Source organism: Macrotis lagotis, chromosome 8, assembly GCF_037893015.1.
Source record: "Macrotis lagotis isolate mMagLag1 chromosome 8, bilby.v1.9.chrom.fasta, whole genome shotgun sequence".
Classification (NCBI taxonomy): domain Eukaryota; kingdom Metazoa; phylum Chordata; class Mammalia; order Peramelemorphia; family Peramelidae; genus Macrotis; species Macrotis lagotis.
In genome coordinates this window covers 43233805-43250062 of record NC_133665.1, presented here as the reverse complement: position 1 = coordinate 43250062, position 16258 = coordinate 43233805, and the positions used below count along the sequence as shown (strand labels likewise).

The 16258-nt window shown below is 38.2% G+C and overlaps 1 protein-coding gene across 5 annotated transcripts in view; it reads left to right on the top strand.

The window, feature by feature from the left end:
* Positions 1-474: 474 nt before the first annotated feature.
* TMEM245 (transmembrane protein 245) overlaps positions 475-16258 on the top strand; it is a 114653-nt gene continuing 98869 nt past the window's right edge. For all 5 annotated transcript variants that reach the window (XR_012470788.1, XR_012470789.1, XM_074196764.1 and 2 more), the window contains exon 1: positions 475-1175. Coding sequence is in view for 3 of the 5 variants with exons in the window: in XM_074196764.1 (XP_074052865.1) it covers positions 501-1175 (675 nt within the window). In the remaining 2 variants the exon portion in view is untranslated. The remainder of the gene's footprint in view (positions 1176-16258) is intronic.

The following is a 16258-nucleotide window of genomic DNA, read 5'->3' as shown; positions in this document are numbered from 1 at the left end:
TTTGCTGCTCAGACGCTCATGGGCTTTAAAAGTCCTTTTTTTCCAAGTCCCCTCATTTACGCAATGAGGTCATCGCAGGCCAGAGGGTGAAGGTCACAAAGGTGAGTTAACTATGCAAGCTCCTAAAGCCATGCTTTCTGAAGTCTTAGCCCAGGGAGCATGATTTTAGGGATTCGTCATTTAATTTTTTGTTACTTTGTCGTCTGATCAGTAATCCTGCGGTTACACGGGTCATCTTAGAAGACAGGTGAAAGGTCATCGGAACTGATACCCAAACGACGATCGATAGAATAGCTCTTACAGAGTTTTTTCTACATAAAGAGGGTTAGCTGACCGCAGCTACGAGCGTAAAGGAGCTCCCAGGTCCAGGGTGCGCCCAGGGAGGTGTGGTTTTGGTCCATCCAATCAGGGATCAGTATTCGGAGAACTACAAGTCCCAAGAAGCCCCGCGCCCCGCGTGGTCGGGCCAATACCGTTTCCTGCGGCCGCCCGGAGCCACCATGGCTGACGGGGTGGACGAGGCGACCTCGGGCCCTGGCGGCCCTGCCCGGCCGCCTTCGCCCGGAGGGAAAGGCGAGACGGAGGCGGCGGTGGCCCCGGATCCCGGGGGCGCCATCCGAGGGGCCGAGAAGCCGGCCCCGCCGCCTCCGCGGAAGGGCTCGGGCCGGGTGCCCGCGGCCGTGCCCGGGGAGGCGGGGGGCGGGGTCCCCCCGGGCGGGCTGGCGCTGCGCTTCGACAAGCCCATCAAGCAGGCCTTCTACAACACGGGGGCGGTGCTGTTCGTGTGCCTGTGCTGCGGCGCCGCCGTGCTCGTCTACTTCATCCTGGAGGCCTTCCTGCGGCCGCTGCTGTGGGCCGTGCTGTGCGGCACCTTCCTGCACCCCTTCAAGAGCTCGCTCACGCGGCTGGGCCGCCGCTGGCTGCGCCGCCTGCACCGCGCGCACACGCCCATCGTGCTGGCCGCGCTGCTGCTGCCGCTCTGCTTCGCCAACTACGGCGTGGAGGCCCTGGGCGAGCAGGTGCTGCGGCGCCGCCGCCTGCTGCTGCTGCTGGGCGCGGGCGCGCCGCTGCTCTACGCGCTCTACCAGCTGGGCAGCTACCTGGGCGTGCAGGTGCTGCTGGCCTACGCCTGCGCCCTCATCTGCCAGGGCCTGGACTACTTCAACACCCTGTGGGTGAGTGCGCCGGGCCCCTCCCCTCCCTGCCCGCGCCCCGGGACCCCGGGACCCCGGGACCCCGGCCCAGAGACTTTGGGGACCCTGCCCCCCAGAGCTGTGCCAAACTGGGAGAAGTCTTCAGGATTCCCAAACCTTTCAGAAAACAGGCGCGATCCGTCTATAGCACGAACGAGATAACGCTCTAACATTTGCACAGAACTAAAAGCACCCGTGTGAGCTCAGTGGAGCATCGCAACCAACGCAGGGAGGTTATAGTTTTGCAAAATTATCCCTTTTATCTCCATTTTTAAAACGAGGACACTGAGGCAGGCAGCATCTAATTTGCGAGTATCACACCTTCAAACATTTCTAATTATTAGGAAAGTTTTTTTTTCCTTCCCTGGATTTTAGGCATCAATTTACTTTTTTTCAACTCTGCCACTGGAGTCAAAAAGAACCCCAAGCCCTCCTCCGTGTGACAGTCCTTCCGATATTTAAAGACAGCTATCAGATGGCTGTCTAACCTACTCTATCTCATAGTTGTGAAATTTGGGTTTTTTCTCTTTTACTTTTTTGGGGGAAGCGAGTGCAAGAATTTGAATGAATCTCTACTGAACTTTATTAGGTTCGACCCGGTACTCTAACTAGATTGTCCTGATTCTGTCTCGCATTGAGTTTTCTTATCAGCTTTTTTTTTTAATTAAAGATTTTATTTATTTTGAGTTTTACAGTTTTCCCCCTAATCTTCTTAGCAGCTTTTTTTTAAGCACGGCAAATTTGATGAGCATAACATCTCTGCTTATCTGAGTCAATGATAAAAATGTTAAATAAATGATTAAACCAACTATGTGACTTTGTGTAGCCTCCTTAATCTCCTTGGGCCTCAGTCTCATCTATAAAATAAGAAAATTAGAATTTATGTCTTCTGAGGCCCTCTGCAATACTAGATCTATGATCTTATCAGATGATGATTTCAGATCTTGTCATGTGAGGATAGGGGTAAGGGGAAAATCTAATGGTCTTGGTCCAAGTTTTCCTCTTCATATCTCTGTGTTGGTGTTTATCATTTTACTTATTTTTCTTCCCCCCAATTACAGAATTGCACTGAGAGCATTCCAGTCATTAAGGGGATACAAAGACAAGACAACTTCTTGCAAAGAGTTTCTATTCTATAGGGAGGGGGCGTGGGTTGCCAGGCAGAGTGAGTAAAGAACACAAAAGTAAACAGAAAGTATATAGAGACTACATTAATTTTCTATGGGGTCTTGGAAAGGTCTGGTGTAGGAGATGGTACCTGAACTGTACATTTGAGGGAAGTCAGAAATTCCAAGAGGTGGAGTTAAGAAGAAAGTTGAGAGAGAGAGAGACTTCAGTATTAACATCACTTAAAAATTACTTTTGAATTGTTGCTGATTGATTGTTCAATGTCTGATATAAGAGGATTTCCCATATCTGTCTGACAAAATTACAGTAAATTAATCTTGCCTAAATCTCCTTGGAATTTTTTAATTTTTTTTTAAGGTTTTTGCAAGGCAAATGGGGTTAAGTGGCTTGCCCAAGGCCACGCAGCTAGGTAATTATTAAGTGTCTGAGGCCAGATTTGAACTCAGATACTCCTGCCTCCAGGGCGGGTGCTCTATCCACTGTGCCACCTAGCCGCCCCATTTGGAATTTTTTTAAAGTCACATTTTTCACAGATCATTTAGACTCAGAATGAAATTTATGAATTGAGAATAATCATTAAATAAACTAGTAATACCCTGAGGGGTTTGGGCAAGTGTTTTAGTGGATGGAGCACAGGATCTGGACTCAGGAAGATCTGAATTCAAATTTGACCTAAGATACTTAGTAGCTCTGTGACCCTGGGCAAGTCACTTAACCCTGTTAGCCTCAGTTTTCTCAGCTATAAAATGAGCTGGAGAATGAAATGGCAAACCAAGTATCTTTGCGAAGAAAACCCCATGAAGATTCAATAACAACTGAACAACAATAGAAACCAAAAAACTTAGAGTTTACATCATTTCTTTAAAACATGTGGTAGAACAACTGCCTCCCTGGGAAAGAGGTTTCAAAATCTTGAGTCTGAAAGTCAAGTGACTTACTCTTGTAGCAGAGAAATTATGAAATAAGTCATCAGAAGAGAAAACCTTAAGCCTTTTCCTTACTTTTAGGAGAACAGAGTCCATTGATGACAGACTATATGTGTTTCAAACAATCCATTTTTTTAACCCCACTAACTTTTAAAAATTTATTTAAGGCAATGAGGTTAAGTGACTTGCCGAAGGTCACACAGCTAGGCAATCAATCATTAAGTGTTTGAGGTCACATTTGAATTCAGGTCCTCCTGACTCCAGGACCAGTGCTATATCTATCCTCTTGCCCCATCTGGCTGCCCTCAACCCCACTCTACTAACTTTTAGGAACATACTAGATTCTTTCCAAATTCTTATACCTTTTCATATACATACATATATGTATATATGTATGTATGTGTGTGTGTGTGTGTGTGTATATATATATATATAGTTCTAAACTATTAAGTAAATTTGTGTTTCTAAGGTATTGATAGGGACTTGGAGTTGAGGGGAATGTTTAATAAATTGTTGAATTGTAAGATTTCTTTCTTTGAAATGACCTGGGACCCCCTATATAATATCTAATAAAAGTTCTCAGCCATTTGGTATTAGGAAATCAGAGGAAATGGGCAGAAAAATAATTTCTGTGGTAGACAGCCTGTAATGTGTGTGTAACGAAGATAATTGAATATGTACAGTTCATTTAGAAGTCCCATGTCTGGCCTCGATATGGTTATCTAGTGAATAACTCAAAAACTAGAAATAACAGAAAAGATAACACAAATACTTTTATACCAGGGTAAAAATAAATCTAATAATTGTGTGAATGTTTAGTAGAAAATGAAGGTTTTCATATGATCATAAGTATTAGATATTTGGTAGAACAGGACAACTCAATGTTGGTTGTGAGAAATGCTATTTTCTCCTAATATATGAATACTTGAATATATTTCTCCTGTTATAAGCAACTAATCAATGAGATTACTGAATAAGAGTGAATGAACAGCTGTCCCAGCTAAAAGATCAGTGTTAGTATCCTTGTCAAGGGGAGTTAGGTCAGAGTCCTAGACAGAGACATTAATGAGATATTAGTAAGAAAAATTAGGAATGTTAGCATGCAGATTTTCATCAAATGTACTCAGTGAGATACTGTTTTTAAGTGGGATGGGAATTAAAAACATTAAGAGAACCAGATTGATCAACTGCTTTGGATGGCCAGAGTAAGCTGAATTATCTGTGGATAGGTACAGTACAAAGATAGATAGTAAAAGCTTTTATTCAAACTTTAACCACCAGGTTATTTATCTCTTAATTATTTTTTTTAAATTTATTACTTATTTTTAGCATTTTTTAGTTATAAATTTCAAATTCGCTGCCCCTAACACTCACTGAGAAGAGAATCATGTAAAACATTTCCAAATTAGGCATAATTTTTAGGAAGCAAAAAATGAAAATAAAATTGTACTCAGGATTCATCAGTTTTCTCTCTGGACATAGATAGCATGTTTTCATCATAATCCATTGAAATTGCCTTGGATCATAGAGCAGAGCAGCCTGTTAAGTTGATCAGCATTACAGCCATCACCTTGGATCAGTTCATTTAGGTCTTGCCATGTTTTTCTGAAGCCATCCCTCTTCTCTCTCTCTTTTTGGGGGGGGGGGGGTTGCAAGGCAAATGGGGTTAAGTGGCTTGCCCAAGACCACACAGCTAGGTAATTATTAAGTGTCTGAGACCGGATTTGAACCCAGATACTCCTGACTCCAGGGCCAGTGCTTTATCCACTGCACCACCTAGCTGCCCTCCCTCTTCTCATTTCTTACAAACACAATAGAACTCCATCATAATCATATGCTCAACTTCTTCAACCATTCCCCAAATGATTAACAATCCTTTTGATTTCCACTTCTTTGACACCACAAAAAACTGCCACGAATATTTTTGTATGTATTTCCTTTTTCATTGATTTCTTTAGATACAGACATATTAATGTTATCAAAATATAAGCACAGTTTTTAATAGTCCTTTGAACATAGTTCCAAATTGTTCTCCAGAATATTTGGCCAGTTCAGTACTTAATCAGCATTAGTATACCTGTTTTTCCCTCTTCCCTCCAGCATTTGTTATTTTTGGATAGGCGTGAAGTAGGACCTCAGAGTTGTTTTAATTTGCCTTTCTCCAATAAGTAGTGATTTAGAGCATTTTTATATGTCTAGAAATACCTTTGATTTCTTTTTCTGAAAACTGCCTGTTCATATCCCTTCACTATTGATCGATTGAGGATTGACTTTCATTTTTATAAATTTGACTCAATTTCATATGTATATATATTTGAGAAATGAGGTATTTAACAGAAATTTGCTGTAAAATTTTTTTAATATTATTTCATTGTCGCATGCCTTTTTAGCATCATGTAGTTTCCCTGATTATTTCTTTAATTAGGTCAATTTTTGCTTTTTCTTTGTCTGAGATCAAGATTGCTAATGCTGCCTTGTTTAATTTGTGTTCAGCTAGGTAATTATTAAGTGTCTGAGGCCGCATTTGAACTCAGGCACTCCTGATTCCAGGGCTGGTGCTCCATCTACTGCGCCACCTAGCTGCCTCACCTATGTCTCTTATAAACATCATATTGTTGGTTTCTAGTATTTAATTCATTCTGCTATCTGTTTCTATTTTATGATTACTAACTACATGTTTCCTTTTATCCTGTTATTCCCTACTTCCCCCCACAGCTAGGTGGTGCAGTGGATAGAGCACTGACCTTGGAGTCAGGAGGACAGGAGTTCGAATCCAGCCTCAGACACTTGATACTCACTAGCTATGTGACCTTGGCCAAGTCACTTAACCCTGATTGCCTCGCATCCAGGACATCTCCTGTTGTCTTGATTCAAATCTGGCCACTGGATCCACGTGGCTTTAGAGGAGAAAGTGTAGCTGGTGACTAAGCATAGCTCCCTCCCTCAAATCCAATTCATTCACTTGTCATGGCATCACCTCCCTAACATCATGTTCTTTCTTCGAGAAGAAAGAAACATCTTCTTTGAGATAAAACATCATCATAGTGCCCCCCTTTCCTTCTCCCCTTCAAAAGTCTATTTTACTTCTAACCATTACACCCCATTTAATTCTCCCTCTGTTTTCATCTCCTTTCTCTTCGTCTCTTCTTCCCCCTATTTCCCTTTCGGGTATGTTACATTTCTATATGCAACTGAAGTATATAAATATAGTTTCCTTCTTTGAACCAATTCTTATGGGAGTATGATTCAAGCATTGCCTACACCTTCCCCCCATTTCCATCTTCTCTTTAAAAGTTCTTCCTTGTACCAATTCTTATGGGAGTATGATTCAAGCATTGCCTACACCTTCCCCCCATTTCCATCTTCTCTTTAAAAGTTCTTCCTTGTACATCTCTTTTATGTGAGCAAATTTCCCTCATTCTATCTCTTCCTTCCTCCTCCTTGTGCAACTCTCTTTCTTAACCCTTCATTTTGATGTAGATTATTCCCACAAAATTTATTCATACCCCTTCCCTCTGTCTATGTAAACACCTATTAACTTCCCTAATAATGATAAGTTCTTTGGAATTGCATTTTTCATCCTCCCTTATAGGAATGTAAACAATTTTCAAAACAGTTTAACTTTATTGAGTCCCTTATGATTACTCTTTCAGGTTTACCTTTCTGTTTCTCTTGTCTTCTGTTTGAATGCTATATTTTCTATTGAGTTTTGGTCTTTTCATTAGGAATATTTGAAAATCTTCTATTTTACCAAATATCTATTTTTTCTCCTGAATGATTATATTCAGTTTTGTTGGAAGTTGTTAAATCTTTTGTGATCCTAACTATAGCTTCATGATATTTTCTCTTTGACTGGGGAGCCCTGGAATTTGGCTATAATTTTCCCAGAAGTTTTCATTTCCCAGAATGATCTCTTTCAGGAACTGATTGGTGGATTCTTTTAATTTCTAATTTATTCTCTGAATCTAAACTATTAGGGCAGTTTTCCTTGATAATTTCTTGAAATTCATCTATCTTTTTCTTTGATCATGATTTTCAGATAATTTTCAGTAATTCTTAAATTAACTCTCCTTAATCTATTTTCCAGGTTACTTGTTTTTCTGTTGAGATATTTCACACTTTCTTCTATGTTTTCCATTTTTTTGACTTTGTTTTATTATTTCTTGATGTCTCATGGAGTCATTAACTTGCCCAGTTCTGCTTTTTAAGGAATTCTTTTTTTTCATCAAGATTATAAATCTTTTTTTCCATTTGGTCAATTTGGTTTTTATGGAGTTTTTTTCTTCTGTGATTAGGCTTCCCCTAATCCACTCTCTTGGCTCTCCTTGAATCTCTCTTTTTTTTTAAAAAAAAAAATAAATCCTAGTCTTTTTTTTTTTTTGCAAGGCAAATGGGGTTAAGTGGCTTGCCCAAGGCCACACAGCTAGGTACTTATTAAGTGTCCACGGATTTATTATTTTTTATACAATCATTCTAGCAGACATTAAAAGACAAAAGCATTTACCTCCTTTCAGGAGTGAAACATTATTTGTAGAAATTCTGCACAATTAAATGAAGTCGATATATATTGCAATGTGTTAAAGTGAAAGCTGCACATGAGGATGAACAACACATAACATCAATAACAACCACTTCACAGTGATATAATTAAGGCTTACAGGGAACTTGCAACAGATTGTTCATATAAAAGTTACCCAAGAATTCATTGTGTTCCCATACCATTAAGACTAGCATTTAGGGGCAGCTAGGTGGTGCAGTGGATAAAGCACTGGCCCTGGAGTCAGGAGTGCCTGTGTTCAAATCCGGCCTCAGACACATGTAATTTTGAAGATCCTATTAAGCCTAATGATCCCTTAATTTGACATCACTACTATTCTTTCTTTCTTTTTTTCTTTCTTTCTTTCTTGATTCCTATGATTTGCCCTCTTAGTGTTCTTTTTCTAGCTGTATGATTTTTTTTACTTTTGTCTCTTTGTGCAGGATAATGACCACAGGAATCAAGAGTTTTCAGTCAGAGAGCAGGAAAGGAAAGGTCTTTTATTTTTCTTCAAGGAAAAAGGACAGCCCCCTTGCAAAGTAGCATCAGATGGAGTGTCAAAGATAGAAGCTCATAGGCCCCTTTTTATTATAATAATAATAATCCTAACTCTAAATTCTGTCTTATCCCACCATTGGTTGGTAAGACAAACTCACAGTCTTTTTACTAATATTACCCAACTGGCACAAAGCAAATTCAATCCTCATTAACCTAGTTATTCATGACTAATCTCTATCAGAAAATTATGATTTTCAGTCCCTTATTACCATAATTATTCACAGCTAATCTGTACACTATTAAAAGTGATGTTTTACAAAACCTCATTATACATTTCCTGTGACCAAATTTGGAAACATTCAGTCAGAAAGAGAGCCAGTCCAGTTCTTCTTGAAATAACCTCATTTTCCAAGAATCATGAGAAATTATGGAAACCAGTTACAGCTTTACAAAAAAATAAATAAATAAAGATAAGGTGAGACAAAAGTGGTATTCAGGAGGAAGCTTTACCAAAGGTCTTTTCTCATAATTGTGTTTAAGAGTGCATTTATGAGGAAATTTCATTGAAGGCCATCTCTCACATCCTTAGCTGGCTTCTTCAGCTCTCTCAATCCCCTGAGTATAGCCAGCCCCAAGGATTTTATTCTTGACTTGTTTTTCTATTTACTCTCCCTGAGGACTTGCATCAACTCCCATGACTTCACTTAGCACTTATATGTGATAAAGAATAGAGGGTTTCCCTTTTCATTATAATCATTTTGAGAAATCAATATTTTAGTAGTTAAGATAATTAGATATTATTATGTTAGCTAGCATTTGCATAATACTGTGTAGCAGGCATTGTGAAAAATACCTTTCAAATATGTTATCATTTGATCTTTGCAACAATCCAGGGAGTTTGAGCTATGATAACTTTTAAAAAAATTTTTTATTATTTGGAACTTTTTACAATTTTTCCTCCTAATCTTACTTCCCTTCCCCCCACCCCCCACAGAAGGCAGTCTGTTAGTCTTTACATTGTTTCCATGGTATACATTGATCTAAGTTGAATGTGATGAGAGAGAAATCATATCCTTAAGGAAGAAAAATTTAAGTATTGTGCCTGATTGTTGCAATAATGAAATGAGCAAGTCCATCAAGGTTGGTCATCACCCCCATGTTGCTGCTAGGATGCATAATGTTCCTCTGATTCTGCTCATCTCATTCAGCATCAGTCCATGCATATCTTTCCAGGCTTCCCTGAATCCCCATCCCTCCTGACTTCTAATAGAACAACAGTGTTCCATCACACACATATACCACATTTTGTTAAGCCATTTCCCAATTGAAGGATGTTTACTCAATTTCCAATTCTTTGCCAGTATGAACAAAGTTGCTATGAATATTTTTGTACAAGTGATTTTTAAAATATATATTACTAAAATACTCTTAAGAGCAAACATAAAACCCCCTCCCCCCAAAGATATAGACCCTCATGAGAAATAAAGTGAAGGAAAGAGGAAAAAAAAATGTGTTTCACTCTGTGTTCTGATACCATCAGCTTTGTCTCAGGTGGATCACATTCTTTATGATAAGTCCATCATAAAAGTTACTTCTATATTTTTGCACTGTTGCTGCTGCTGATTGTAATTCTAACCATCCATTTCTCCCCACTACTATATATGATATTTTCTCTCTCCTTTCACTCTGAACCTCTTCTGAAATGTGCTGTAGGGTAGCTGAGTGGCACAGCAGACTGATCACCGAACCTGGGGCCAAGAGGCCCCGAGCCCACATACCACCCCTGAGACTCAGCAACCACCCAGCCCCGTGGTCCCAAACAGGCCACCCAATCCCAGCCCCTTGCAAAAAAGTAAAAGAAGAAAATGTGTTATATCTGACTGTTCTCTCCTATGGTCTACCCTCTCCTCTATCACCTACATCTCCCCTCCCCCTTTCCCCCTTCTCTCCTTTTTATTCTAGATGTCTATACCCTATTGAGTGTGTATGCTGATTCCTCTCTGAGCCATTTCTGATGAGAGTAAAGGTTCTTTCATTCCCCCTTGCCTTCCTCCTTCTGTATAATTGCAAAAGTTCATTATAAAAAAATTATATGTATTTTTTATGAAATATCATATCCTATTCCACATCTCCTTTCTCTTACTTCCAGTGCATTTCCCTTTTAGCCATTGACTCCATTTTTACAATATATTATATCTTCAAATTCAGCTCTCTCCTGTGCTTCACCTATAAAGGCTCCTTCTACCTGCTCTATTAAATGAGAAGTTTCATATATGAGTATTGTCAGTATCATTTTTCTATACAGACATACATACAGTTCATCTTCATTAAGTCCCTCATATTTTACCCTTCTCCTCCACTCTCAGTGCTTCACCTGAATCCTGTATTTGAAGGTCAAACTTTCTGTTCAGTTCTGGTCTTTTCAATAGGAATATTTGAAATTCCCCTGTTTCATTGAAAGTCCATCTTTTCCCCTGGAAGAGGATGTTCAGGTTTTTTTGGGTAACTGATTCTCATTTGCATTCCAAGCTTTTTTGCCTTCCAGAATATTATATTCCAGGCCCTACAAGTCCTTAATGTGTAGTTGCTGCTAAGTCCTGTGTGATCCTGACTCCAAGATATTTGGATTGTGTCCTTCTGTCTACTTGTAATATTTTCTCTTTGACTTGGGAGGTTCTGAAACTTGGCTATAATATTCCTGGGAATTGTTTGGGGGTTTTTTTTATCTCTTTCCAGGGGAGATCAGTGGATTCTCTCAATTTCTATTTTGCCCTCTGCTTCTAGGATATCAGGACAATTTTCCTGTAGGATTTCTTTAAAAATGAGGTCAAGGCTCTTTTCCTAATTATGACTTTCAGGCATCCCAATAATTTTTAAATTCTCTTTCCTGAATCTGTTTTCCAGATCAGTTGGTTTTTTTTAATGAAATGTTTCACATTTTCTTCTAATTTTTCGTTCTTTTGGTGTTGAAGTATTGTGTCCTGACATCTCGTAAAGTCATCAGCTTCCTTTAGCTCCAGTCTACATCTGAAGGATTTGTTTTCCTCAGAGAGCTTTCTTATGTCCTTTTCCATCTGGTCAATTCTGCTTTTTAAAGCATACTTTTCCTCAGTAACTTTTTGAACTATTTTATCCATTTGACCTATGCTGGTTTTTAACATGTTATTTTCTTCAGTATTTTTTGGCTCTCTTTGACTAAGCTGCTGACTTTTTTTTCATGTTTTTCCTGCATCTCTCTCATTTCTTTTCCCAATTTTTCTTCTGTCTCCCTTACTTGATTTTCAAAATCTTTTTTGAGCTCTATCATAGCCTGAGCCCAACTTCTGTTTTTCTTGGAGTCTTTAGATGCAGGCCTTATACTTCCTCATGTTCAAATTGATTATTTTGATCCTTCCTGGAATCATAGACAAAGAATTTCTCAGTGGTGTACCTCTTTTTTCTCTGTTTACTCATTTCTCCAGCCTGGTTTTAGGGGTGCTTTCTGAGTTTTTGAGTATTATTGGGACATCTGCTTTGGGGATGGTTTGGGATACCCCACTGGGACCTTTATTCCTCCAAGGGCATATGCTCTCTTGCCAGTGCTTTGATATGTAGATGAACACAGGCACTCCCCTCTACTCTGGAGCTGTCAGGAGGGGGCCCTGCTATCTTAGTATGGAAGGCCAAACTGCAACCTGGATTTGAGTGTGGACAAACAGCAGAGTCCTGACCCCCTGTGGTTTCTCCAGATTCCTGGTGCAGGTTCTCATCTCAGGGCTGTTCTGTGGTCGGTGCTCCTCACTCCACATTCATTCTGGTGCAGCAGAGTTCTCTCACCACCCCTTCAAGCTGTTCCCAGTGACCCCTGGGCTGGGCTGGACTGGACTGTGCTGAGCTGTGGCCAGGGATTTTTTGATAACCTCCAGTCCTGGTGAAACACACCTTTCCCATGGAACTTCTAAGTTATCTTGGACTGGGAAAATGTATCACTCAGTCTTTCTGTGGGTTCTGCCCCTCTAAATTTTGGCTAGAGTCATCATTTGACGGCTTTTGGAGTTTATTGGGGAACGAGTTTCTGGGAAATCCTGCCTTCATGCTTCCAATCTTGGCTCCGCCCCCGTTGCTATTATAACTTGAGGAAACTGAGACAAACAAGATCAATCACTTAAAAGTGTCTGAGCAGCTTAAAAGTGTCTGAGAATGAATTTGAAAGAACTCAACCCCTCCTGACTCTAAGCCCTGTACTCTATCCACTGTTGTCACCTGGCTGTCTTAGTTAACAAAGACTGAGGAGTTAGGACAGGATCTAAATAAATAATAGGAACACATCTAGAATCTTCTCTTATAGATACCAACCAGGTTTTTCATAGTGTTTATAAAATCACCAGCAGAGAACTTATGCTTTTTTACCGTTGTAGAAGTCATAGAAATATAGTTTCAGCAATATTCCAGGTCTGTAAAAATTACCATCTTTGACAACTTAACTCCTAAGTCCATTGGAATAAATGATCCAGATTTTTGAAAAGATAAATTGTTTGTTAAAAGGTTTGAGCTTTTCTATATGTGACTTTAACTGAATCTAGTTAAATGATAATAACCCTTAAGGCTATGATCAAATTTTGCTAAGAATTTGAACTTTTTTGGAGTATAATTTTTAATAAATTAAGAGATAGGGCTGCTAGTTTTCTTCATAGGAACAAAATTGTTAAATAAGAGTCATCTTCAATCTAGTGGTATATTGTTAAAGAAGAAACCTCTCCCAGGAAAACATCTCATAGTTTCATAATTAGTAAGTCATTTTACAAATGAGGAAACAGACAGAATATTAGATGACTTTCTCAAGGTGAAACAGAGTTAGTATCAGATCGGAAATTCCAACATGACATTTCTTACTCTGAATCACTTCTAAGTTTTCAACTTACCTTCCACCTGGTCTATAATATCTTTCTAAAGCAATAGTTCTTAATGTGTGTTCTGCAATCTCATGGGAGTCCCCAGGGATTCAAGGAGTCTGAGAGGTCAAAACTATTTTCGTAATAACACTAAGAAATTATTTACCTATGAAAGATATTACTTCCTTTTCCAAGTTCTTACCTGTGAGGCCAGATTTTTTTCATATGCTTTAACCAAACCAACATATTGTAACAATTTAAATGCAGTAGCATATACATGAATCCAGCTGTCTTCCAGTTAGCCAGACATTAAAGATATTTGCAAAAATAGGTAAAACAATGTTGTTCTCACTAATTTTTTTAGTTGTTGAAAATATAATTTTTTCATTAACATGTATTTGTTAAGATGTAATGGTTTTACTATTTTTATTTTAAAATTTATCAGTTTTCTAATTTCTAATAATGATGAACATCGATAAAACTCATTTAAACATAAGCTGTTTGAGGTTGTTAGTAATTTTTAAGAGTGTAGAAGGCCTCAAAAGTTTGAGGATTGCTAGTCTAAAGGATGGATGAATAATTTGTTGCACTGGATACCACAGAAAACCTTTTGTTAATTACACACATAAAAATAGGTGACACTTAGAGAAGATGAAGGTCCTTTCTTCTGAAGCTTCTTCCAGCTGAAAAGGGGACATAGAGCTGACCCTGTCTAGTAGGTCATGTTTGGGAATAAGTTGATGTGTATCCAGAAATCAACTGAGACAGCATCCAAGAGATGCTGGTTCCAGAGTTGTGTAGAGGTTGATATCCAACTTGAGCCACTAGTTGGAGATGTACTGCTTTTAACCTGAAGGAAACTAATCTTTTAGAAAGATTAACAAAACAGGGACCAAAAATGATTAAAAGAAAAAAAATGATTAGGAATGGGATGAGTAAGTATAGGGGTCATTAAGGAGTAAAAACAGGAACCCCACCCAGGGGAGGAACTTGGAGAACAATAGCAGGGCAGAGAAATATAGAGAATAAAAATAATTTTCATGATCCCAACAAAGATTGGAGCCAGTTGGTAATTGAATCAGGGTATCTAGCTTATGTCTTGTAGCAGGTCCCCAATCCAGGTCTTTTTAAATGTAGGGGAAAACTATGTGGTACCAGGGAATATTGTATATGCACCTTTGTCTCCTACTCTGATGGTGGAAATTTGCTAAAAAGAGAAAAGACTGGGACATAATTATAACAACATTAAAATAGTCTTTGCTGGCTTAACGCATATACAGTTGATAAAAATATCCTTAGCTCTGTTTGATTTTAGTTAGGTAAGAGTCACCACTGATAACCAACTATGCATTAACAATTCTACCTCATAACCAGACTCAGGAATAAGCAGATGGGGAAACATTCCTTTTCAAAGGAGCACAGAATGAAAGTGGAACCAGAAAGGGTCTAACTTGGGCTGAAGGCAAAGTCAGGTTTTCCCAGACAGATTTCTGCCTCTAGCAGTTTAGAGCTGCATTCTTTCTGAGTGGTTTGTGGCATTTCTCTGCAATGGTGGATCACTGACAATGATCTGTCAGACAACTTGCAACTGAATTCAAACCTCAGAATAAAATCAATTATACAATCCCAAAGTTTTTAACCCCAAGTGTCAAATTTCACCAATCACAGCTTGGATAGTTATTTTTCCTTTCATGGAATTGTAGTAAGCAATAAAAGTTTAACAGTTCAAGCATACATAAGAAATTTCACACCAAAAAAAAAAAATCTTCCTTTTCAAGTTTGTTTGCTAGATGTGAAAACCAAATCATTAACCAATTACTAATTTTAGGTTTTTAGCATTCAATAACTTCAAATAACTTACACTCCCATAAGTGATATCCAGATAGTTGTAGATATAATTTTCTCTTCACTTTAGGTAGATGCGGAAAACTTCAGTTCTCTAAATGGCAGTTATAAAGCATTTTAAAACATAACAGAGATGATTTTAAAATAATTTTTCCACAGATTTTAAATTTCTTTCAGCTCATACTGTAAAAACATCCAGGTTGTAAAAAGTTGTTCAATATAACTTGTACAAAAATTTACCAATTTGGGTAGTATAACCCCCCCCCCCAAAAATGTTACTTTAAACTTGAAAGAAACCCATTACTTACATGGTGACTCCAGTCTAGTTAAAGACATTTCCAGATTTTCTTGCACAGAAAATTGGGCTTTTTGTCATCATAGCCATTTTAATATACAATTCATGTTTTAAAACTTCACACCATAGAGTTAGAAATGAAGCTTAAACAATGACCTCCCACACTTATCCAAGAGGTACAGGAATAAGTTTTGTTTTTAAATATATCTCCAGAGCAAGACTCAAAACAAAATCTACATCAAAATAGCAAATTTAACAATGAAAACTTTGAAAATATACAGATCTCATTAATTAAAATAGGTTGGACAGAATTGTGGTCAATATCAAATTATTGCAGTAAATTACCTCCAGGTGAAAATTTCATAGAACTGGACCTTTACAAGCTTTTATCACAGTTTCCAAGTATTACTTTCCCTCAGTCAAAGATGTTTAAAACAAGAAGGAGGGTCAGTTTTTCTAAGCTGAAGAGAAATATACCTAATTAAATTATTGATATTAGTATAGCAAAATTTTACCAGACCTTCAGAAATTTACTTACATGTTTTTATTATTTATTTTTTATATTATTTATTTTTATTACTAATATATTTTTATCTTTAATCATAGCACTAGAAATAATGCCATGGTAAATCTCCAAATTAACTCATATATGAATATGTCCTTAGGTGAAGAAAGTTTGTATACACAAATACATCTTTAGATTAAAAACAAACCTTTGAATATCACTCCATTTTGTGCGAGGATTTCTGCCAGAATTCTACAGTACTGATACTCTAGCACATGGTTAGGTTTTCTATTATAGTACCCATGTAAAATATTCAAATAAAACAATGACACCAATAACTCATTTAATAATTTCATAATAGTCAAATAACCTTGTCAGTTTCCTTTCAAATACAGACAAAGCATGGAAGTCGATAATTTCTCAAATGACAGTGCTTTGGAGAGTATAACTCATGATTAAC